At 40.4% G+C, this 26,919-nt stretch overlaps 1 protein-coding gene and 1 long non-coding RNA gene across 3 annotated transcripts; both read right to left on the bottom strand.

The window, feature by feature from the left end:
- Positions 1–14,953: 14,953 nt before the first annotated feature.
- LOC121841038 lies at positions 14,954–15,246 on the bottom strand. The gene is made up of 2 exons (XR_006080079.1): positions 15,209–15,246; positions 14,954–15,110 (listed from the first exon to the last, which is right to left on the bottom strand). It is a non-coding gene; the product is annotated as an uncharacterized LOC121841038 (long non-coding RNA).
- A 2,109-nt stretch (positions 15,247–17,355) lies between these two features.
- LOC112235486 (ATP synthase F(0) complex subunit C2, mitochondrial) lies at positions 17,356–19,851 on the bottom strand. Of its 2 annotated transcripts, none has more exons than XM_024403935.2 (5): positions 19,704–19,851; positions 19,411–19,507; positions 18,450–18,524; positions 18,051–18,241; positions 17,356–17,935 (listed from the first exon to the last, which is right to left on the bottom strand). In XM_024403935.2, the coding sequence occupies exons 2-5, from the start codon at positions 19,447–19,449 to the stop codon at positions 17,821–17,823; spliced, it is 420 nt and encodes a 139-aa protein (XP_024259703.1). In that variant the 5' UTR covers positions 19,450–19,507; positions 19,704–19,851; the 3' UTR covers positions 17,356–17,820. The 2 variants fall into 2 exon arrangements, with proteins under 2 accessions (XP_024259703.1, XP_024259704.1); XM_024403936.2 differs by lacking the exon at positions 19,704–19,851 and adding an exon at positions 19,601–19,698.
- Between the last annotated feature and the right edge of the window lie 7,068 nt (positions 19,852–26,919).

Genomic DNA, 26,919 nt, shown 5'->3' with positions numbered 1-26,919 from the left:
CATAATATAATAGAGACACAGAGACAGTAGATCTAGCTGGTCTGTCATAATATAATAGAGACAGTAGATCTAGCTGGTCTGTCATATTATAATAGAGACAGTAGATCTAGCTGGTCTGTCATATTATAATAGAGACAGTAGATCTAGCTGGTCAGTCATAATATAATAGAGACAGTAGATCTAAATGGTCTGTCATAATATATTAGAGACAGTAGATCTAGCTGGTCTGTCATAATATAATAGAGACAGTAGATCTACCTGGTCTGTCATAATATAATAGAGACAGTAGATCTAGCTGGTCTGTCATATTATAATAGAGACAGTAGATCTAGCTGGTCTGTCATATTATAATAGAGACAGTAGATCTAGCTGGTCTGTCATAATATAATAGAGACAGTAGATCTAGCTGGTCTGTCATAATATAATAGAGACAGTAGATCTAGCTGGTCTGTCATAATATAATAGAGACAGTAGATCTAGCTGGTCTGTCATAATATAATCGAGACAGTAGATCTAGCTGGTCTGTCATAATATAATCGAGACAGTAGATCTACCTGGTCTGTCATAATATAATAGAGACAGTAGATCTAGCTGGTCTGTCATAATATAATAGAGACAGTAAATCTAGCTGGTCTGTCATAATATAATAGAGACATTAGATCTAGCTGGTCTGTCATAATATAATAGAGTCAGTAGATCTAGCTGGTGTGTCATATTATAATAGAGACAGTAGATCTAGCTGGACTGTCATAATATAATAGAGACCGTAGATCTAGCTGGTCTGTCATAATATAATAGAGACATTAGATCTAGCTGGTCTGTCATAATATAATAGAGTCAGTAGATTTGGCTGGTGTGTCATATTATAATAGAGACAGTAGATCTAGCTGGTCTGTCATAATATAATAGAGACTGTAGATCTAGCTGGTCTGTCATTATATAATAGAGACATTAGATCTAGCAGCTCTGTCATAATATAATAGAGACAGTAGATCTAGCTGGTCTGTCATAATATAATAGAGACAGTAGATCTAGCTGGTCTGTCATAATATAATAGAGAAGTAGATCTAGCTGGTCTGTCATAGTACAATAGAGACAGTAGATCTACCTGGTCTGTCATAATATAATATTGACAGTAGATCTAGCTGGTCTGTCATAATATAATAGAGACAGTAGATCTAGCTGGTCTGTCATAATATAATAGAGAAGTAGATCTAGCTGGTCTGTCATATTATAATAGAGACAGTAGATCTAGCTGTTCAGTCATAATATAATAGAGACACAGAGACAGTAGATCTAGCTGGTCTGTCATAATATAATAGAGACAGCAGATCTAGCTGGTCTGTCATATTATAATGGAGACAGTAGATCTAGCTGGTCTGTCATATTATAATAGAGACAGTAGATCTAGCTGGTCAGTCATAATATAATAGAGACAGTAGATCTAAATGGTCTGTCATAATATATTAGAGAGAGTAGATCTAGCTGGTCTGTCATAATATAATAGAGACAGTAGATGTACCTGGTCTGTCATAATATAATAGAGACAGTAGATCTAGCTGGTCTGTCATATTATAATAGAGACAGTAGATCTAGCTGGTCTGTCATATTATAATCGAGACAGTAGATCTAGCTGGTCTGTCATAATATAATAGAGACAGTAGATCTAGCTGGTCTGTCATAATATAATAGAGACAGTAGATCTAGCTGATCTGTCATAATATAATACAGACAGTAGATCTAGCTGGTCTGTCATAATATAATAGAGACAGTAGATCTAGCTGGTCTGTCATAATGTAATCGAGACAGTAGATCTAGCTGGTCTGTCATAATATAATAGAGACAGTAGATCTAGCTGGTCTGTCATAATATAATAGAGACAGTAAATCTAGCTGGTCTGTCATAATATAATAGAGACATTAGATCTAGCTGGTCTGTCATAATATAATAGAGACAGTAGATCTAGCTGGTCTGTCATAATATAATAGAGACAGTAGATCTAGCTGCTCTGGCATATTATAAGAGAGACTGTAGATCTAGCTGGTCTGTCATTATATAATAGAGACATTAGATCTAGCAGCTCTGTCATAATATAATAGAGACAGTAGATCTAGCTGGTCTGTCATAATATAATAGAGACAGTAGATCTAGCTGGTCTGTCATATTATAATAGAGACAGTAGATCTAGCTGGTCAGTCATAATATAATAGAGACAGTAGATCTAAATGGTCTGTCATAATATATTAGAGACAGTAGATCTAGCTGGTCTGTCATCATATAATAGAAACAGTAGATGTACCTGGTCTGTCATAATATAATATAGACAGTAGATCTAGCTGCTCTGTCATATTATAAGAGAGACAGTAGATCTAGCTGGTCTGTCATTATATAATAGAGACATTAGATCTAGCAGCTCTGTCATAATATAATAGAGACAGTAGATCTAGCTGGTCTGTCATAATATAATAGAGACAGTAGATCTAGCTGGTCTGTCATAATATAATAGAGAAGTAGATCTAGCTGGTCTGTCATAGTACAATAGAGACAGTAGATCTACCTGGTCTGTCATAATATGATAGAGAAGTAGATCTAGCTGGTCTGACATATTATTATAGAGGCAGTAGATCTAGCTGGTCTGTCATAATATAATAAGAACAATAGATCGAGCTGGTCTGTCATAGTACAATAGAGACAGTAGATCTAGCTGGTCAGTCATAATATAATAGAGACAGTAGATCTAGCTGGTCTGTCATAATATAATAGAGACAGTAGATCTATCTGGTCTGTCATATTAAAATAGAGACAGTAGATCTAGCTGGTCTGTCATAATATAATAGAGACATTAGATCTAGCTGGTCTGTCATAATATAATAGAGACAGTAGATCTAGCTGGTCTGTCATATTATAATAGAGACAGTAGATCTAGCTGGTCTGTCATAATATAATAGAGACTGTAGATCTAGCTGGTCTGTCATTATATAATAGAGACATTAGATCTAGCAGCTCTGTCATAATATAATAGAGACAGTAGATCTAGCTGGTCTGTCATAATATAATAGAGACAGTAGATCTAGCTGGTCTGTCATATTATAATAGAGACAGTAGATCTAGCTGGTCTGTCATAATATAATAGAGACAGTAGATCTAAATGGTCTGTCATAATATATAGAGACAGTAGATCTAGCTGGTCTGTCATAATATAATAGAAACAGTAGATGTACCTGGTCTGTCATAATATAATATAGACAGTAGATCTAGCTGGTCTGTCATATTATAAGAGAGACAGTAGATCTAGCTGGTCTGTCATTATATAATAGAGACATTAGATCTAGCAGCTCTGTCATAATATAATAGAGACAGTAGATCTAGCTGGTCTGTCATAATATAATAGAGACAGTAGATCTAGCTGGTCTGTCATAATATAATAGAGACAGTAGATCTAGCTGGTCTGTCATAATATAATAGAGACAGTAGATCTAGCTGGTCTGTCATAATATAATAGAGACAGTAGATCTAGCTGGTCTGTCATAATATAATAGAGACAGTAGATCTAGCTGGTCTGTCATAATATAATAGAGAAGTTGGTCTGTCATAATATAATAGAGACAGTAGATCTAGCTGGTCTGTCATAATATAATAGAGACAGTAGATCTAGCTGGTCTGTCATAATATAATAGAGACAGTAGATCTATCTGGTCTGTCATTTTATATTAGAGACAGTAGATCTAGCTGGTCTGTCATATTATAAAAGAGACAGTAGATCTAGCTGGTCAGTCATAAAATATTAGAGACAGTAGATCTAGCTGGTCTGTCATAATATAATAGAGACAGTAGATCTAGCTGGTCTGTCATATTAAAATAGAGACAGTAGATCTAGCTGGTCTGTCATAATATAATAGAGACAGTAGATCTAGCTGGTCTGTCATAATATAATAGAGACAGTAGATCTAGCTGGTCTGTCATAATATAATAGAGACAGTAGATCTAGCGGGTCTTTCATTTTGTAATAGAGACAGTAGATCTAGCTGGTCTGTCAACATATAACAGTGACAGTAGATCTAGCTGCTCTGTCATAACATAACAGAGACAGGAGATCTAGCTGGTCTGTCATTATATAATAGAGACATTAGATCTAGCAGCTCTGTCATAATATAATAGAGACAGTAGATCTAGCTGGTCTGTCATAATATAATAGAGACAGTAGATCTAGCTGGTCTGTCATATTATAATAGAGACAGTAGATCTAGCTGGTCAGTCATAATATAATAGAGACAGTAGATCTAAATGGTCTGTCATAATATATTAGAGAGAGTAGATCTAGCTGGTCTGTCGTCATATAATAGAAACAGTAGATGTACCTGGTCTGTCATAATATAATATAGACAGTAGAACTAGCTGCTCTGTCATATTATAAGAGAGACTGTAGATCTAGCTGGTCTGTCATTATATAATAGAGACATTAGATCTAGCAGCTCTGTCATAATATAATAGAGACAGTAGATCTAGCTGGTCTGTCATAATATAATAGAGACAGTAGATCTAGCTGGTCTGTCATAATATAATAGAGAAGTAGATCTAGCTGGTCTGTCATAGTACAATAGAGACAGTAGATCTACCTGGTCTGTCATAATATAATATTGACAGTAGATCTAGCTGGTCTGTCATAATATAATAGAGACAGTAGATCTAGCTGGTCTGTCATAATATAATAGAGAAGTAGATCCAGCTGGTCTGTCGTAGTACAATAGAGACAGTAGATCTAGCTGGTCAGTCATAATGTAATAGAGACAGTAGATCTAGCTGGTCTGTCATAATATAATAGAGACAGTAGATCTATCTGGTCTGATATATTAAAATAGAGACAGTAAATCTAGCTGGTCTGTCATAATATAATAGAGACATTAGATCTAGCTGGTCTGGCATATTATAATAGAGACAGTAGATCTAGCTGGTCTGTCATTATATAATAGAGACATTAGATCTAGCAGCTCTGTCATAATATAATAGAGACAGTAGATCTAGCTGGTCTGTCATAATATAATAGAGACAGTAGATCTAGCTGGTCTGTCATATTATAATAGAGACAGTAGATCTAGCTGGTCAGTCATAATATAATAGAGACAGTAGATCTAAATGGTCTGTCATAATATAATAGAGACAGTAGATCTAGCTGGTCTGTCATCATATAATAGAAACAGTAGATGTATCTGGTCTGTCATAATATAATATAGACAGTAGAACTAGCTGCTCTGTCATATTATAAGAGAGACAGTAGATCTAGCTGGTCTGTCATTATATAATAGAGACATTAGATCTAGCAGCTCTGTCATAATATAATAGAGACAGTAGATCTAGCTGGTCTGTCATAATATAATAGAGACAGTAGATCTAGCTGGTCTGTCATAATATAATAGAGAAGTAGATCTAGCTGGTCTGTCATAGTACAATAGAGACAGTAGATCTACCTGGTCTGTCATAATATAATATTGACAGTAGATCTAGCTGGTCTGTCATAATATAATAGAGACAGTAGATCTAGCTGGTCTGTCATAATATAATAGAGAAGTAGATCTAGCTGGTCTGTCGTAGTACAATAGAGACAGTAGATCTAGCTGGTCAGTCATAATGTAATAGAGACAGTAGATCTAGCTGGTCTGTCATAATATAATAGAGACAGTAGATCTATCTGGTCTGATATATTAAAATAGAGACAGTAGATCTAGCTGGTCTGTCATAATACAATAGAGACAGTAGATCTAGCTGGTCAGTCATAATATAATAGAGACAGTAGATCTAGCTGGTCTGTCATAATATAATAGAGACAGTAGATCTATCTGGTCTGTCATATTAAAATAGAGACAGTAGATCTAGCTGGTCTGTCATAATACAATAGAGACAGTAGATCTAGCTGGTCTGTCATAATATAATTGAGACACAGAGACAGTAGATCTAGCTGGTCTGTCATAATATAATAGAGACAGTAGATCTAGCTGGTCTTTCATATTATAATAGAGACAGTAGATCTAGCTGGTCTGTCATATTATTATAGAGACAGTAGATCTAGCTGGTCTGTCATAATATAATAGAGACACAGAGACAGTAGATCTAGCTGGTCTGTCATAATATAATAGAGACAGTAGATCTAGCTGGTCTGTCATAATATATTAGAGAGAGTAGATCTAGCTGGTCTGTCGTAATATAATAGAAACAGTAGATGTACCTGGTCTGTCATAATATAATACAGACAATAGATCTAGCTGGTCTGTCATAATATAATTGAGACAGTAGATCTAGCTGGTCTGAAATTATATAATCGAGACAGTAGATCTACCTGGTCTGTCATAATATAATAGAGACAGTAGATCTAGCTGGTCTGTCATAATATAATAGAGACAGTAAATCTAGCTGGTCTGTCATAATATAATAGAGACATTAGATCTAGCTGGTCTGTCATAATATAATAGAGTCAGTAGATCTAGCTGGTCTGTATTGTACTATGACAGACCAGCTAGATCTACTTCTCTATTATATTATGACAGACCAGCTAGATCTACTGTCTCTATTATATTATGACAGACCAGCTAGATCTACTGTCTCTATCATATTATGACAGACCAGCTAGATCTACTGTCTATCATATTATGACAGACCAGCTAGATCTACTGTCTCTATTATAATATGACAGACCAGATAGATCTACTTTCATTATTCTATTATGACAGACAAGCTAGATCTGCTGTCTCTATTATATTATGACCGACCAGCTAGATCTTCCGTCTCTATTATATTATGACAGACCAGCTAGATCTACTGTCTCTATTGTATAATGACAGACCAGCTAGATCTACTGTCTCTATTATAATATGACAGACCAGATAGATCTACTTTCTCTATTCTATTATGACAGACGAGCTAGATCTGCTGTCTCTATTATATTATGACAGACCAGCTGGATCTACTGTCTCTGTCATATTATGACAGACCAGATAGATCTACTGTCTCTATTCTATCATGACAGAACAGCTAGATCTACTGTCTCTATTATATTATGACAGAACAGCTAGATCTACTCTCTCTATTATATTAAGACAGAACAGCTAGATCTACTGTCTCTATTATAATATGACAGACCAGCTAGATCTACGGTCTCTATTATAATATGACAGAACAGCTAGATCTACTGTATCTGTCTCTATTATATTATGACAGACCAGCTAGATCTACTGTTTCTATTATATTATGACAGACCAGCTAGATCTACTGTCTCTATTATATTATGACAGACCAGCTGGACCTACTGTCTCTATTGTATTATGACAGACCAGCTAGATCTACTGTCTCTATTATATTATGACCGACCAGCTAGAACTACTGTCTCTATTATAATATCACAGACCAGCTAGATCTTCCGTCTCTATTATATTATGACAGACCAGCTAGATCTACTGTCTCTATTATATTATGACAGACCAGCTGGATCTACTGTCTCTATTGTATAATGACAGACCAGCTAGATCTACTGTCTCTATTATAATATGACAGACCAGATAGATCTACTTTCTCTATTCTATTATGACAGACGAGCTAGATCTGCTGTCTCTATTATATTATGACAGACCACCTGGATCTACTGTCTCTGTCATAATATGACAGATCAGATAGATCTACTGTCTCTATTATATTATGACAGACCAGCTAGATCTACTGTCTCTATTATATTATGACAGATCAGCTAGATCTACTGTCTCTATTATAATATGACAGACCAGCAAGATCTATTGTCTCTATTATATTATTATAGACCAGCTAGATCTACTGTCCGAATTAAATTATGACAGACCAGCAAGATCGACAGTCTCTATTATATTATGACAGACCAGCTACATCTCTGTCTCTATTATATTATGACAGACCAGCTACATCTCTGTCTCTATTATATTACGAAAGCCTGGAGACACAACTAATACACAGGGCCAGAGAATGGAGACATTACTAATACACAGGGCCAGAGACTGGAGACACTACTAATACACAAGGCCAGAGACTGGAGACACTACTAATACACAGGGCCAGAGACAGGAGATACAACTAATACACAGGGCCAGAGACTAGAGACACTACTAACACACAGGGCCAGAGACAGGAGACACTACTAACACGCAGGGCCAGAGAAAGGAGACACTACTAACAAACAGGGCCAGAGACAGGAGACACTACTAACACACAGGGCCAGAGACAGGAGACACTACTAACACACAGGGCCAGAGACAGGAGACACTACTAACACACAGGGCCAGAGACAGGAGACACTACTAATACACAGGGTCAGAGACTGGAGAGACTACTAACACACAGGGCCAGAGACACTACTAACACACAGGGCCAGAGACTGGAGACACTACTAATACACTGGGCCAGAGACACTACTAACACACAGGGCCAGAGACTGGATACACTACTAATACACAGGGCCAGAGACTGGATACACTACTAATACACAGGGCCAGAGACTGGATACACTACTAATACACAGGGCTAGAGACACTACTAATACACAGGACCAGAGACACTACTAATACACAGGGCCAGAGACACTACTAATACACAGGGCCAGAGACACTACTAATACACAGGGCCAGAGACTAGAGACACTACTAATACACAGGGCCAGAGACACTAGTAATACACAGGGCCAGAGACTAGAGACACTACTAATACACAGGGCCAGAGACTAGAGACACTACTAATACACAGGGCCAGAGACTAGAGACACTACTAATACACAGGGCCAGAGACTAGAGACACTACTAATACACAGGGCCCAGAGACAGGAGACACTACTAACACACAGGGCCAGAGACTGGAGACACTACTAACACACAGGGCCAGAGACAGGAGACACTACTAACACACAGGGCTAGAGACACTACTAATACACAGGGCTAGAGACACTACTAATACACAGGGCCAGAGACACTACTAACACACAGGGCTAGAGACACTACTAATACACAGGGCCAGAGACAGGATACACTACTAACATACAGGGCCAGAGACAGGATACACTACTAATACACAGGGCAAGAGACAGGAGACACTGCTAACACACAGGGCCAGAGACTGGAGACACTACTAACACACAGGGCCAGAGACAGGATACACTACTAACACACAGGGTCAGAGACTGGAGACACTACTAACACACAGGGCTAGAGACAGGATACACTACTAACACACAGGGCCAGAGACACTACTAATATACAGGGCCAGAGACAGGATACACTACTAACACACAGGGCCAGAGACAGGAGACACTACTAACACACAGGGCCAGAGACAGGAGACACTACTAACACACAGGGCCAGAGACACTATTAACACACAGGGCCAGAGACTGGAGACACTACTAACACACAGGGCCAGAGACAGGATACACTACTAACACACAGGGCTAGAGACCGGATACACTACTAACACACAGGGCCAGAGACACTACTAATACACAGGGCCAGAGACTGGAGACACTACTAACACACAGGGCCAGAGACACTACTAATACACAGGGCCAGAGACACTACTAATACACAGGGCCAGAGACACTACTAACACACAGGGCCAGAGACACTACTAACACACAGGGCCAGAGACACTACTAACACACAGGGCCAGAGACAGGATACACTACTAATACACAGGGCAAGGGCATCTGCATGTCAGAAACAAATGTCAACAGATCAGATAAGATCAAAACTGAAGCAACCTGCACTATGAATGTAAAGAGCGTTATTCTTGAAAGAACCACTGATTAGTAACTAGTCACCTTTTTGATGTCATCCACAGCAGAAATGTTGAAGTCATGCTCCATAGGACTGGTAAGCTCGTTGAAGAGTCCAACTTCCCCACAGTACAGTGCCTTGCGAAAGTATTCGGCCCCCTCGAACTTTGCGACCTTTTGCCACATTTCAGGCTTCAAACATAAAGATATAAACCTGTATTTTTTTGTGAAGAATCAACAACAAGTGGGACACAATCATGAAGTGGAACGACATTTATTGGATATTTCAAACTTTTTTAACAAATCAAAAACTGAAAAAATTGGGCGTGCAAAATTATTCAGCCCCCTTAAGTTAATACTTTGTAGCGCCACCTCTTGCTGCGATTACAGCTGTAAGTCGCTTGGGGTATGTCTCTATCAGTTTTGCACATCGAGAGAGTGACATTTTTTCCCATTCCTCCTTGCAAAACAGCTCGAGCTCAGTGAGGTTGGATGGAGAGCATTTGTGAACAGCAGTTTTCAGTTCTTTCCACAGATTCTCGATTGGATTCAGGTCTGGACTTTGACATTCTAACACCTGGATATGTTTATTTTTGAACCATTCCATTGTAGATTTTGCTTTATGTTTTGGATCATTGTCTTGTTGGAAGACAAATCCCCGTCCCAGTCTCAGGTCTTTTGCAGACTCCATTCTTCCAGAATGGTCCTGTATTTGGCTCTATCCATCTTCCCATCAATTTTAACCATCTTCCCTGTCCCTGCTGAAGAAAAGCAGGCCCAAACCATGATGCTGCCACCACGTTTGACAGTGGGGATTGTGTGTTCAGGGTGATGAGCTGTTTTGCTTTTACGCGAAACATAACGTTTTGCATTGTTGCCAAAAAGTTCAATTTTGGTTTCATCTGACCAGAGCACCTTCTTCCACATGTTTGGTGTGTCTCCCAGGTGGCTTGTGGCAAACTTTAAACGACACTTTTTATGGATATCTTTAAGAAATGGCTTTCTTCTTGCCACTCTTCCATAAAGGCCAGATTTGTGCAATATATGACTGATTGTTGTCCTATAGACAGAGTCTCCCACCTCAGCTGTAGATCTCTGCAGTTCATTCAGAGTGATCATGGGCCTCTTGGCTGCATCTCTGATCAGTCTTCTCCTTGTATGAGCTGAAAGAGGGACGGCCAGGTCTTGGTAGATTTGCAGTGGTCTGATACTCCTTCCATTTCAATATTATCGCTTGCACAGTGATCCTTGGGATGTTTAAAGCTTGGGAAATCTTTTTGTATTCAAATCCGGCTTTAAACTTCTTCACAACAGTATCTCGGACCTGCCTGGTGTGTTCCTTGTTCTTCATGATGCTCTCTGCGCTTTTAACGGACCTCTGAGACTATCACAGTGCAGGTGCATTTATACGGAGACTTGATTACACACAGGTGGATTGTATTTATCATCATAAGTCATTTAGGTCAACATTGGATCATTCAGAGATCCTCACTGAACTTCTGGAGAGAGTTTGCTGCACTGTAAGTAAAGGGGCTGAATAATTTCGCACGCCCAATTTTTCAGTTTTTGATTTGTTAAAAAAGTTTGAAATATCCAATAAATGTTGTTCCACTTCATGATTGTGTCCCACTTGTTGTTGATTATTCACAAAAAAATACAGTTTTATATCTTTATGTTTGAAGCCTGAAATGTGGCAAAAGGTCGCAAAGTTCAAGGGGGCCGAATACTTTCGCAAGGCACTGTACTTCAAAAAGCGTGTAGGTGTTGGCTTTGGGTCTGCAACAGAAGGCAATCTCTCTCACACATCACTTGAATGAATTCTATCACTTAGCAGTGGTGTACTTCAGTAAAAAAATATTTTAAGTTCTACTTAAGTAGTTTGAGGGAATCTGTACTTTACTATTTTGACAACTTTTACTTCACTACATTCCTTAAGAAAAGATGGTACTGTTCACTCCATAGATTGTCCGTGACAACCCAAAGTACTCATTACATTTTGAATGCTTAGCAGGACAGGAACATTGTGAAAGTCATGGATCTATCAAGAGAACACCTGGTCATCCCTACTGCCTATGGTCTGGTGGACTCATTAAACACAAATGCAAATTTTGTAAATATTGTCTGAGTGTTGGTGTGCCCCTGCTATCCATACATTTTTTTTTTTTTTTAAATGGTACCATCTGCTTTGCTTAATATAAGGAATTTTAAATGATTTATACTTTTACTTTTGATACTTAAGTATATTTCAAACCAAATACTTTTCGGCTTCTCCTCAAATAGTATTTTACTGGGTGACTTTCTATTAAGGTATCTTTACTTTTACTCAAGTATGACAACTGGGTACTTTATCCACCACTGTCACTTAGTAATTGATTTGAAACCCCTTGTAGTGCTTACCGGCTACTGTGACACTGTTGCCTCTTGCTGGACCAAACTTTAGTGTCATCTCATGTTTGTGTTCGTGGACAGCCAAATGGTCTTCATTTGTAAATCGCTATGAAAAGTTGATAAATATATACTTTACACATATAACCACAGGGACTTTTAAAACACACCTGACCACATCCAGGAGCAGAACATAAGAACGGTTTGTCATCACTCATATTTAGGAATTCCTTTTACGCCCGGAATAAATTTTATATATATATATATATATAAAAATATATATATATGATTTGTACTTTAGTAGGTAGAACATTCCAGATTAATGTTCCTCACCTTATAGGCTCTTTCAAAGATTGTATCATCAAGTTTATTGATGGCAAGTTGGCAACTTCCTCTTGTAAATGCATTGTCTTTTCCAATCAGGGGCCTGTTGCACAAAACTAGGATAAGGGATTAAGCCAGGATATTTTGGTGATCCTGGCTCAATTGATCCGTAATCCGGTTGCACTAAAGATGGATAGGGGGCAGGAGGATATGTTATGGTATAAATTACCATGGAGATTTATTCTGTGGAGCTAGCCTGCTCCAGACCAGGCTAAATTCCAGGATCTATTTAATCTCATCCCTAATGTCAGTCAGCAGTCACCACAAATGGAAACCAATAGTTATTTCACTGCTCACTATACATTGTTATCACATATAACTTAGACCCACTTATTATTTAAACGTTTGTGATCATTAATTTCAATGATTTTGGATAAAAAATGATTTTTAGATGATGTTGCTATCATTAGATAATTTACAGTTTCCCATAGACTATAAGGCTATATATAAAATGATAGAATATTAGGGCCACAGAGGGGAAAAAAACACAAGTCATAATATTGTAACCAGTTGTTTTAAAGGAGGACAGTTGTTAAAATGACAGATGTGGGGCATTGTGAAATTGTACTTCAGTATGTTTTCATAAACAAAGACATGCTGATGTGCCAGAATATTAAGTATCACATTGTCATAAGTATCAAAACTGTAAAAACAATATGTAGCTTTTCTGCAGAAAGAACCAGCCTCATAAATGTATGACTTTATCCTTTTTCTTCAGTGTGGCCCTAGTACTCTGTCATATAAACAAATACACATTCCATATGAATATAAAAACACAATGTGTAACATTATGTTCCTTTATTGAATAAGGACAAAACAAAGCAGGTAAACCATCAGCTCCTTTCGAAACTGAAGTCACAGTGACTCTACAAGATGGAAAGCACAGAATCCAAGCATATTATACAAAATGATACATACACATTCAAAGGTCTGTATATAACACACCCTGCATGTCTGCACACTAAAATAAATGCAGGACAAATCCATACACATCAACTGAACAGACAAATGAATGGATGCAGTAGCCTCCCTGCAGCCTTGTATTACACACAGTATACCGCACAAACATCATAAGAGGCCAAATTCGTCAAAAACGAACCCAAAAAAACCCAAATTCCTCTGCCACCGCAGGACATATTTAACCAAAATTGAAAGCACACATACTAACTAAAATAATTCAACACATATTGGTCCCTCAGCAGCCGACCACTGTCGTCATCAGGGAAGATTGCCGGATTGTCCCAGTCCATGGCTGGTGGCACTCTGGGGGCCCTCTCCTTCCTCAGGCAGGCCACATTGTGGAGGACAGCACAAGCCACAGTAATATCACATGCCCTAACAGGGCTGACCCTTAATTTGTGAAGGCAGTGAAAGCGTGCCTTCAGGAGGCCAAAGGTCATTTCAACTCTGGCCCTGGCATGGGCATGGTTGTAGGCCTGCTGTGCTTCCTGGGGGTCTGTGAAAGGTGTCAGGAGAAAAGGCTGGCAGCCATACCCCTGTCTCCCAGCAACACACCAGAGAATTCACCTGTCAACACAAAATCTCATCATTACTACCTCATAAACACAGTGATATTCTTGACACAGCCATGATGGTTATAAATAGGGGTTGTGTGGCTTACCTTGTGATAGGCACTGATAGATTTCAGAGGCCCGAAAATTCTGGAGTCATGGACTGAGCCAGGCCATTTTGCCACAACATTGCTGATCACACAGTCAGCATTGCAGACCATCTGAAATCATAAGATGAGGAATATTACACCAATCAATGCACATCACTGGCAATGCAGAGTGTTCGTCAATGGACAATATCAAAAAGTTATGTTCACCTGAACATTAATGCTGTGAAAGGATTTCCTATTCACAAAATCGGCCTCATGGGCACCTGAGGGGCTTTTATCCTTATGTGTGTGCAGTCCACTGCACCAATGACATTGGGGAAACCTGTCACACAAAGTAATGAGTATCCTACTATGTGTTAACAGTTGTCCTGTAATTTGTAGATCCTCTTACCTGCAATCCTATAGAACTCCTCTTTGATGTCACAGAGTCTTCTGTGGCCAGGGAAGGAGATGAAGACATCTGCTAATGCTTTGATAGCCAGACACACACTCCTTATTGTGCGGCAAATTGTGGCCTTGTTCAGCTGTTCTGCATCCCCCACTGAGTACAGGAAGGCTCCACTAGCAAAAAAGCGCAAGGCCACACAAACCATTTGCTCCACACTCAGTGCATGGCTCCGTGCAGTGCGGTGCTTAATCCTGGGACCCAGTAGTCTGCATAGTTACCTGATGCCATCTGCAGAAAACCTGTATCTTTCATATAGATGGTCATCAGGGAAGGCCAGTGGGTCCAACCGGTCCCTGAAGACCCTTTCTCGCCTGAAGGCTCTCCTCAGCACAAGTGCTTCTTCATCCACCACATCTCGCACGAATGGGCATGCCATTGTCAGAGCAGAAAGGAACACACAATTTTGGGCCTTCATATAGGCTAGTGGCCACACCTGGTGCTGGGGGGGTGGGAAAAGAGGGCGATGCCTTATAACGATGACTTGGTTGTACTGATTGCTGGGAAAATAAAAAAAACCTTAGAAAGATGCCACCATCCTGTGTGCTCACAATAAGAGCTCATATGTCATGGCTCACTTGACTTTACGAGAATATACCAAATTTTTATTTTGAGCTGTGTCATCTTCTTGGAGCTGGGGGAGGAAAGAAAAATAATGATTAATACATTTGTGTTACAGTTAGCATACAGTGTACATTGAAGGCATATCTCACCTCCCTCTCAAGTTTTTTTATTTCAAAGGTCCAGTTTCCTAATTGTCCTCTTTTTTATTTCGAACTCCAGTGCAAGATTTTCCATCTTTTTCTTCTTGTACTGAATGTCTATGTCTGCCAGTTCTATTTGGCGCCGGAGGTGGTTGCCATACAACTTTCTGATAGCTTGTGAGCTCTGTGAACACAATACAATTAGCGCAGCTGGAATTTGGCAGGATGTGGTGTCCTTTTATTAATACGCACTATATTGCCACGCTTTTTCTCTTTGCTTTATCACTGTGGCGGTGTTGCCTTTCTTCTTAATTATATCTTTTACCTCCTCGTATGCCTCCATGAGGATTTGTGCTTCCGACGGGGAAAAGTACGCGGCTCTAGTTGCCATGGTAAATCAGTTAATCTGTGATCTGTGGCGGGGTCTATTTGAGTGAGCCGTGAGCGCGCACCTATCCAGGATTGGTTTCACCTGGTTTAATGAATCAGTGTCTGCTCATCCTGGCTTGGTCTTTGTGCAACCAATTAAGCCTGGACGCACATGTTTTGGCTTCATTGAGCTCAGCTGAGTCATTTATCCCGGATGTCTTCATTCTACTTTTGTGCAACAGGCCCCAGGAGTGACAATATTGTTGGGGTTAGAGGAAGAAAAGAAAATATCTTATCAAAATGGTTAGTGGAAACTCGAATCGTGAAAGATGACACTCGACGTCATAGTGCGTTTATTCAGAAGAAACAGTTGAAACCCAATTACTTAGAATTGTTCAAAAAATAATTCAGCGCATTCTTACAAAACAATGTGCGATGGTTTTGTTTACACACCACTCCTCCGCATCACCAACTAGCTTGCTTGCTTGCTCGTCCTATCCACACCGCCTTCAGTCAGGGTAACTTAATATCTGCAAGCATAGTACGGTCGCCATATTAACTATATTTACAAATGTTAATACATGAAGGATGTGCATTTATCACAGACTCGTTTTTTTTAACACTTAAATCCCCAGTAATGCCAAGAAATCGGTACACGTGAGATATCTTTGTGTACAATCTCCCTGAGCTCGTGCACTTACCCACAAGCGCAACCCTTCGTATCGAAATCCCTCGTCTGTGCACCTCTCGCGAGTGCAGCATCTCCCCCGTACAGATAGCAACCGCAATTTTATAGAAATGAAGAGAAATCGGTTGACAATACATTTTAGAATATTGTCCATTTCAATTATCTTTATAGCTAGTCATGAGAATATATGCTGTGATAATTCCAACGACTTTATGTGGATATGACAGCAGAGATTTGGTGCATGCAGTATGCTAGGCCAATGCCAAACAACCACAATGAAACAAAACATCTCAAAGCACACGAGCGTCCAGATCATTAGAGGATCTAATCTTGAATAAAGTGCTTGGTCAGCAAAGGAACGATCGACATGGGAGTCCAGGTGAACAAGGGGAGAAGGCAGTGGGAAACAGTGAGAACAGAACAGTGAGAATTTATTACAGAAGTATCCTAAATACAAGAGGTAAATGTTATCATCTGTGGGATGGAGGAATGAACCCAGGTAAACACCAATCGCAAAATATGTAAATTGTCCAAAATGAAAGCAAGAAGGAGAAATCTTTTTGGATGAGATCAAGTAGTACCATCCTCAGTTAAATGTTTTCCGTTCTGTGTCGACTGAACATAACCCTGGGTCTTGAAAATGTGACAACCAGGAGCCGGGGTATGAAGGGTGACCCATCTCCAGAAACTACACGACATGTAGGAGAGTATTGGAATTATCTTCGGAAATCGTTGCATCAAAGACACTATGGATGAATTTCCTCTGGGCCCATCCAATTTGGCAATATTTTGCATCTGGTGTTCTCAGGCGTCTTAAAGCTCTAAAATATATTTCTAAGTAATTAGCCAATATTATCCAAGCTTAACCAAACCAAAAAAATATTGTAAAATTATCAAGGGAATCATGTCAAGACCTGCAGGCTTTTTGACAGACTACGCATGTTCATTCAGAGTATCCCAAATAAACTTGACCAGTGACCACTATTTAGCACCATCAAATTGTCTAGATTTATTTAATGCCATTTACAAAAGCAAGCATTCACTTGCTGCCTACTTACATACTTCTATAGAACTGCACTTGAACCAACAAAAGCATCAATGTGGACCCACAGAAGCAAACATATGATGCATTGGAAAATGTGCCAGACTGATTTACAGTAAGTTAAGCAGTTCCTTTGTATAATCCCATGCTGACATTCAATAGAAGCTAGTTGTCTTCTTGATTGTGGTGAAACATAATTCCCAACAGAAAACATACTGCCATGTGTTAAATAGTCAAATACATGCATTTTAATTATGTAATTTCTTACATTTTTACAAAACATGTTTTTGTTATTTAGACTTTGAAAATATAAATTTCCATGATACCAACACAGAACATTTTTGGTAACCACAATAAAATATGGAGTCACATCAGTAATTACAGTGTTTCTATGAACAATAGATTTGTTACATAGCAAACAAGATTAAGAAGGCAACCATCAAACAGAATAGACCCATGGCTTCAGACAGGGCGAATCCCAGGATAGCATAGGAGAACAGCTGCTGCTTCAGAGATGGGTTCCTGCAAAACACAACACATTTCTATGTAAAAGTCAGCTTTTAAAATCATAGTTTTTTCTTTCTTCTGAAAGCTGACAAGCACAGATCTAGGCATCCATTTGTAGATGTGGACTTACCTGGCATAACCAATAATGAGACTGCCAAACACTGTCCCAATTCCAGCACCAGATCCAGCGACTCCGACCGTGGCTGCTCCAGCACCAATGAACTTAGCTGCTGTGTCGATGTCCCTGCTCACAGCACTGGTCTGGAAGCCTCTCAGTGCTACTTGGGTGAAGGGGCTCTGTGGCATGAGGACTACATTGTTCTGAAAAACAAAGCAAGCCTCTTTTTAATGATGGATAAAAGAACTTCTACATCAATGACCATTAGGGGGCTTGAAAACATCCTACATCAATGGCCATTAGCGGGCTTGAAAACTTCCTACATCAATGACCATTAGGAGGAATGAAAACATTGCATTATATTCGACAGTGAAGAGCATAAAACCTACTGCAAGAAGAGTCTTTCCTCACCTCTGTGTTGATCTCGGGCCTGGACATCATACAGGCAGACAAGGGTCTGTAAAGAGTCCGGGAGCCAGCACGGACCTGCACCAGGGGACAAGGACAAAACTGAGTGAAATAAAAATGCAAATATTTTGCCTTAAGGGCACACACGGAAAATCTTGAAGGCAATAAATAAAATGACGTGCACACGGCGGTTCAAAGTTCAAGACAAGTAAACTCCTAAGTGTTATGGTTCCCACCGTGAAAGGCGGAACAAGCGCACTTTGGCCTGTGGCAGGCACCTTGACAGTAGCTAGCCACTGTCATTGTGGAACATCATAGAGCTGTACCAAGACATGCATACCAACAACACATTACAATTAGTTAATTCCAACATCATAGCTGCTTTCCCAGCTTAGTCATCAAAAAGTAGATAAGATTCGCTCCTCAACGCCACCCGGTAACAGTAACGTTACAAGGCTAAAACACTAACCTGCTGAGTGCACTTTGCACAAGCTAATGTCAAACCGTTACGTTACCAGTAAAACAACCTGTTAAAACATGTTTTACCTGAACATGTAAATGTTTATAGTCAAGTAAAACATGACCTTAGACAGAGAGCCCCAAACACACAAAGAAAGAAAAGCAGGCCAGAGGGTTTAACTAGCGTAGCTATGTCACAAGTAACGTTACAGATAGACTTGGATGCTGAAGCAAGCCAAGTGTCATGTTGACCTTTATTCATAGCTAACTAACGTTAGTCTATAGCTAAAAAGCCGGATAGCTGGTTCCGGCTTACAGTATCGAATGTGCAAACAGCTAGGAAACTAAAAATAGTGTCACTTACATAATCATAAACGTTAACTAGTTAACGTTAGCCAATACCCTTGTCAGACAGTTCAACACAGGCCCATACGAACACAGCCGGAGAATATGAATTCAGATGTAAAATAAACACGGATTCAACAGATTGATGAAAATAACTCACCAGAGCCGGCGTGGAGACGAATTTAGCGCAGGCGTACATTTTCAATTTTAGTTTGTTTTAACCTGGTCGGTCAAATTTGATTGAAGCCCGGGTCTTTCTGCGAAGACATTACAGATAAGGTCAATAGGTTTGTAAATGCACAACGATACAAAAATAATAATGACAGACCAATGTACACAATAATCCGTACAATATGTAACCCTCGCTTGTATTGTTCTACGTGTTGTTTTAACGAAGGATTAAAAAGGATTTGTAAAGGACAATTCTTAGATAGCACTCCTTTCGACACTTACCGACTGCAGAAGGTCGAACCACAGTAGACACAGATGGAACAACGAGGAGATATTTCACCGAATATATAAATGTGAAGCATCCGGTTGGCGTTTCCACTCAACACCAAATGTGGTGATGAGAGGAAGTCCAGTGACCGGCAGTGGGAGAAGATGGCCGATATTCTGCTAATTTTCTCATCGATTAAACATTTGCTCTCCATACAATTTTCTGTTTCCAAAAATAGATTGGGCTGCGTTTTGAAAACTTTGGAGACTTACCCTTTGCTCAAAAAGTGCGTTGTTTAGGAGTGCAAGGCCGACTTGAGTTATTACACAAGCAGAGACTAGGCGTTCCCTATCGGAAATATGCAAATAAATGCTGGAACGCACCAATAGGATCTCACTATCACGTGCATGGCTCTGCACACTATGTTTCATTTGCGCCCATTGGAAACGACAGGTTATAGTCTATCTTGGGTTAGTTATAAAATCTTCGGCATAGTAGTGCGGCGGCGCAAATCGGTGTTTATAGATTCCCGGATGAAGATTTTGCGACAATGAAAGTGGCATTGCATTAGTCGAAAACAATACTTTTCCCAAGGCAGGCCTGGTTGCAGCTAGATATGTTCGAGTCGCTTCCAGGGCAATTTTAACATTTTAGCTTATTCTCCAAACCTGCTATGGTGATTCTCGTAACCTGTCATGTTCATTATCCTAACCTGCTGCATGAAGTTACTTCTGTTAGTCAAAACCGTCAGACTTGCCATGAGAACAGTCTTGGTTTCCACTAATGCGATAACAGCGCCACGCAAGGTCATTTCACTATAACTTTATTAAACCCTATACTTTTAAGATTGACAACTAAAGAAACATGTAATTGACAAAGATTGTTCTGATTAATTTACGATGAAAATCCATCGGAGCTCCATGAATTAAATGTATTTAGGCCTTTAATGTAGAGGCCTACCCTTTGAATAGGTATATCTTGTCTAAATATTAAACCAATACATATAAATAGCACAAATGGGAAGAATCAACTTATTTTCCACAGAACGTCTGGCTTAGAGAATAGCAGCATTTGACAAATATATGATTGAATGGTTGATATAGACTGGACTAGGCTATCAATGATTAGATTGGTCTTTCTTTAAAATAAGCATGCCCTTTTCTTTAAATAAGCATGCCCCTTTCAAAAAATGTAGAACTAAGAACAGATCTGGCTGCCCTTGACAAGCACAAAAACATTCTGTGACGAACTGCAATAGCATCGAATAGATATGCTACTTTTTAGGGAAGTCAGGAACCAATACTTGCAGTCGGTCAGGGAAGCTAGCTTTTTCAAACAGAAATTTGCATCCTGTAGCTCTAACTCCAAAACGTTTTGGGACACTGTAAAGTCCATGGAGAACAAGAGCACCTCCTCCCAGCTGCCCACTGCACTGAGGCTAGGTAACACGGTCACCACCGATTAATCCATGATAATTGAACATTTCAATAAGCATTTCTCTACGGCTGGCCATGCTTTCCTTCTGGCTACCACAACCCCGGCTAACTGCTACCTGCCCGAGCCTCCCCAGCTTCTCCTTCACCCAAATCCAGATAGCAGATGTTCTGAAAGAGCTGCAAAACCTGGACCCGTACAAATCAGCTGGGCTAGACAATCTGGACCCTCTCTTTCTAAAATTATCCACCGCCATTGTTGCAACCCCTATTACTGTTCAACTTCTCTATCGCATCGTCCGAGATCCCTAAAGTTTGGAAAGCTGCAGCAGTCATCCCCCTCTTCAAAGGGGGGAGACACTCTAGACCCAAACTGTTACAGACCTATATCCATCCTGTCCTGCTTTTCTAAAGTCTTCGAAAGCCAAGTTAACAAACAGATCACTGACCATTTCGAGTCCCACCGTACCTTCTCCGCTGTGCAATCCGGTTTCCGAGCTGGTCATGGGTGCACCTCAGCCACACTCAAGGTACTAAACGATATCATAACCGCCATTGATAAGACAGTACTGTCCAGCCGTCTTTATCGACCTGGCCAAGGCTTTCGACTCTGTCAATCACCGTATTCTTATCGGCAGACTCAATAGCCTTGGTTTCTCAAATGACTGCCTCGCCTGGTTCACCAACTACTTTGCAGAGTTCAGTGTGTCAAATCGGAGGACCTGTTGTCCGGACCTCTGGCGGTCTCTATGGGGGTACCACAGGGTTCAATTCTTGGGCCGACTCTTTTCTCTGTGTATATCAACGATGTCGCTCTTTCTGCAGGTGATTCCCTGATCCACCTCTATGCAGACGACACCATTCTGTATACATCTGGCCCTTCCTTGGGCACTGTGCTAACTAACCTCCAAACGAGCTTCAATGCCATACAACACTCCTTCTGTGGCCTCCAACTTCTCTTAAATGCTAGTAAAACCAAGTGCCACCGTTCGCTACCCGCACCCGCCTCCTGACTATCATCACTACTCTGGACAGTTCTGACCTAGAATATGTGGACAACTACAAATACCTAGGTGTCTGGCTAGACTGTAAACTCTCCTTCCAGACTCATATCAAACATCTCCAATCCAAAATTAAATCTAGAATTGGCTTTCTATTTCACAACAAAGCCTCCTTCACTCACGCCGCCAAACTTACCCTAGTAAAACTGACTATCCTACTGATCCTCGACTTCGGCGATATCATCTACAGAATAGCTTCCAATACTCTACTCAGCAAACTGGATGCAGTTTATCACAGTGCCATCTGTTTTGCTACCAAAGCCCTTTATACCACCCACCACTGCGACCTGTATGCTCTAGTCAGCTGGCCTTCGCTACATATTCATCGCCAGACCCACTAGCTCCAGGTCATCTATAAGTATATGCTAGGTAAAGCTCTGCCTTATCTCAGCTCACTGGTCACGATAACAACACCCAACCGTAGCACGCGCTCCAGCAGGTATATCTCACCGGTCACCCCCATAGCCAACACCTACTTTGGCCGCCTTTCCTTCCAGTTCTCTGCTGCCAGTGACTAGAACAAATTGCAAAAATCGCTGAAGCTAGAGACTTAGATTTCCCTCACTAACTTTAAACATCAGCTATCTGAGCAGCTAACCAATCGCTGCAGCTGTACATAGTCCATCTGTAAATAGCCCACCTAATCTACCTATCTCATCCCCATAATGTTTTTATTTACTTTCCTGCTCTTTTACAAAAATGTGTATAGAATTAGTGCCAATTGCCTGTTGCCTAATTCAGCAAATACTGTAAAGCACAGGTTGGCGGTACGAGGTAATGGCTGGAGTAGAGTAGGTGGAAAGGTATCAACAACATCAAACACATGTGTTTGATGCCATTCCATTTGCTCCATTCAAGCCATTATTATGAGCCATAGTCCCCTCAGCAGCTAATTAAAACTAACCCTAAATAATATTTTTATTTATTTCACCTTTATTTAACTAGGCAACTCAGTTAAGAACACAATTTACAATGACGGCTTACCAAAAGGCAAAAGGCCTCCTGCTGGGATGGGGGCTTTGATTAACTGTTCAGCAATTTTATGTCTTGGGGGTAGAAGCTGTTCAGCAGTCTTATGGCCTAGAAGTTGGTCATCTTCAAAATCACATCATCATAGGCCAGTTGATTCAAGAATACATGTATTGATGCCAAGCAAATTTTCCTATGAGACATTAAAGTATTCTGTCATTCATTGTCATAAAAATCCATTATTTTGATGTAGGTCTATATATAACAATGTTTCCCTTGTAAAACAACTCTATTGAGTAGACAGTGCCTTTCACATTTCCCCTATTCTTTCCAGAGCACCTGTTGTGATGTGAATGTAACACTCTACCCAGAAGGGATGTCTCTTCTGAGAGGTATAGCTGCATACCAGGTGAATTTGTAATGTTGTGGAATGGCTCGCCAGCAGCTGAGGCTGGAAGGTAGATGTAACGGGGATGGGGAGCCCCTCTTCGTTGCCTGTACGGTTGCTCTAAGGGAGGAATCCCCCACTGGTTTTTCAGGTATGATATTTCCTGGTGCACGGGGGTTTGAAGTCAAAATCATAGCCTCTCGACGTAATGAGTAGAACCAGTCTTACTAATGTAGCACATAAACCTCCAACGCCCCATGGAAATAACAGAATCAACAGTCACCGGAGGATCCATATAGTTACGATTAAATTAGAATGTCTTTATTTGCACGGAGTAGCACTGAGCTGCAGTGCATTCAGATTCACCAAAGGGACATTGATATAAATTACATTTAGATGCGTTCTGATATATTTTACACAAGCTTTCTGTGTGGAATAGAAGGACATAGGTTCATTTGTTGTTGTTGTTGTTATAATCAGTTCAACGACCTGAAACGGCAGGATCATGTTTACAATCACATCATGTTACACGTCATGTCTGTAGCTAAGTTGAAGCTATTTCTATTTAGAGGGATTTTATATCATCATTACATCATTTATCACAGTGTCATGCACCCTCTTGTTATACGTTAAAAACATGTCCTCTGGTGAATCATTGCATGTCCCCTGTCCCTGGATGTAGTCCAGTGGGATTTAAGTCCAGCAGAGGGTGCCATTGAGACCGAATGTGATGTATGTGATCATAACCCTTTGTTATCACTAGTCAAGAGGACTTCAATTCCACAAATGGAATTTCATAGGCTTCATGTTCTCACTCATTCATGCTGTCATCATTTCTACATGATCATATCCACTGCTGACTGAATTTTATATTCCATATTCCAAATGTATTTCATTTATCAAATGTATTTCATTTACCTAGTGGTTAGAGCGGTGGACTAGCAACCAAAAGGTTGCAAGTTCAAATCCCCCGAGCTGACAAGGTACAAATCTGTCGTTCTGCCCCTGAACAGGCAGTTAACCCACTGTTCCTAGGCCGTCACTGAAAATAAGAATGTGTTCTTTAACTGACTTGCCTTGTTAAAAAGGTAAAATAAATAAATGTGGTATTTAGGAATATATCACTTCTCTACAACGCAATGAATTTACAACGTGTGCACAATGTTTTTTTTGTAAACTCGTATTGCAATCATGTATAGGCTACATGATAGATACAATACTATGTGTGCTCTACAGCCAGAAGCAGAGTATTGTGAAGTAGAAACATTTAGCATTATAGTAATTGCAACAGCTAGACAGATAGCATATTAATGTCGTGCTTAACCACCTGAGGTCACGGTCTTAGTGTCTAATGAACAGAGCTGCAGTAGTACGGGGGAGGAGACTCCCGCCATCCTCCCTCGTCCAACAAAGTACTTACTGCTCTCCCTGTCTGTGGTGTTGCATAGAACACTCAGAGACATTCCATCTGCACGCCGGCCCCATCAAGCTGGATGCGCCAGACTCCTAATGAAAATGGCATTGACCCCCTTAACCTTTTATGAATGACAACTTGTGCCTGCAGCACGTCCTGTCAGAGGCCTCAGAAATGTGGGCACCCTAGCCAAGGGTGTGTTGTTTTGTTGGTATTAAGGAGAGGGGGAAAAGGTTTTTACAGCCCCTCGGCGGAGCTGCTGATTACTGGAAAGAGGGGAGGCGCCCTGACAGCGGAGGCAGGCCAGACAAGGAAGGACTGCAGGCAGCGCGGCGGAGATCTTTGTGGGCTATACTCGGCCTTGTCTCAGGATGGTAAGTTGGTGGTTGAAGATATCCCTCTAGTGGTGTGGGGGCTGTGCTTTTGCAAAGTGGGTGGGGTTATATCCTTCCTGTTTGGCTGTGTCCGGGGGTATCATCGGATGGGGCCACAGTGTCTCCTGACCCCTCCTGTCTCAGCCTCCAGTATTTATGCTGCAGTAGTATATGTGTTGGGGGGCTAGGGTCAGTCTGTTATATCTGGAGTATTTCTCCTGTCTTATCTAGTGTCCTGTGTGAATTTAAGTATGCTCTCTCTAATTCTCTCTCTTTCTTTCGCTCTCTCGGAGGACTTGAGCCCTAGGACCATGCCTCAGGACTACCTGGCATGATGACTCCTTGCTGTCCCCAGTCCACCTGGCCGTGCTGCTGCTCCAGTTTCAAATGTTCTGCCTGCGACTATGGAATCCTGACCTGTTCACCGGACGTGCTACCTGTCCCAGACCTGCTGTTTTCAACTTTCTAGACACAGCAGGAGTGGTAGAGATACTCTTAGTGATCGGCTATGAAAAGCCAACTGACATTTACTCCTGAGGTGCTGACTTGCTGCACCCTCGACAACTACTGTGATTAAGCTGGTAATTTATGAACATTTGAACATCCTGGCCATGTTCTGTTATAATCTCCACCCGGCACAGCCAGAAGAGGACTGGCCACCCCTCATAGCCTGGTTCCTCTCTAGGTTTCTTCCTAGGTTTTGGCCTTTCTAGGGAGTTTTTCCTAGCCACCGTGCTTCTACACCTGCATTGCTTGCTGTTTGGGGTTTTAGGCTGGGTTTCTGTACAGCACTTTGAGATATCAGCTGATGTATGAAGGGCTATATAAATACATTTGATTTGATTTGCTGCTGCTGATGGCTCCATGCTAATCTCTAGCTCTGGATGCTCAAATATAGTGTTTATAGACCGACTCATATGTCTGGCAAGGCCATGGCTAAGAAGAAAGGGAACTGGAGTTTATCATCTTATTTTCCACCAAACTCATGTTCATCTGTAGCTGCATGTTCACTGTCTACTTCATTTAATGGCTGTCTCCTAGATGGCTGTCAAGCAGCTGGTCCAATAATCCATAGTACTGTGGGAGGGGCAGGCAGCTCAGTGATACAGCTGGAAATCATCCTAAAATATCCAATAGACATGTTTTCTCTGAGAAAATGCAAAGATTTAAAGCACATTAGTATTCACAAATAGATTTTCTCCACAAATCCATAACAGTGGCCTTTGTGCTGCTGGTAAGCGGGGCCATTGGATTGAGATAAGAAGTTCTGAGACTTGCAGTATCATCATCCTGACTGGTCTGTAACAACTCTGTAAGCAGGCACCCCAGCCTGGTCTCATAGACTAGATGTAATATAGCAAATGTAAATCTGGAATACTCAATAGTATGATATGTTATGTTTTGGCACAGTTACATAAGGCAAAAATGCACATTGCAAACGTCTAGCAACCCAAAGGTTGCCAGTTTGAATCTCCTCACATACAACATTAGCATTTTAGCTATATAGAAACGTTTCAACCACCTACTACTTTGCATGCTAGCTAACCCTTAACCTAACCCTAACCAAGCTAGCATTAGCCACCTAGCTAGA

The sequence above is a fragment of the Oncorhynchus tshawytscha genome, linkage group LG26 (genome assembly GCF_018296145.1).
Source record: "Oncorhynchus tshawytscha isolate Ot180627B linkage group LG26, Otsh_v2.0, whole genome shotgun sequence".
Classification (NCBI taxonomy): Eukaryota; Metazoa; Chordata; class Actinopteri; order Salmoniformes; family Salmonidae; genus Oncorhynchus; species Oncorhynchus tshawytscha.
Note: the sequence above shows the minus strand (reverse complement) of the source record. Positions and strands in the feature narration are given on the sequence as shown.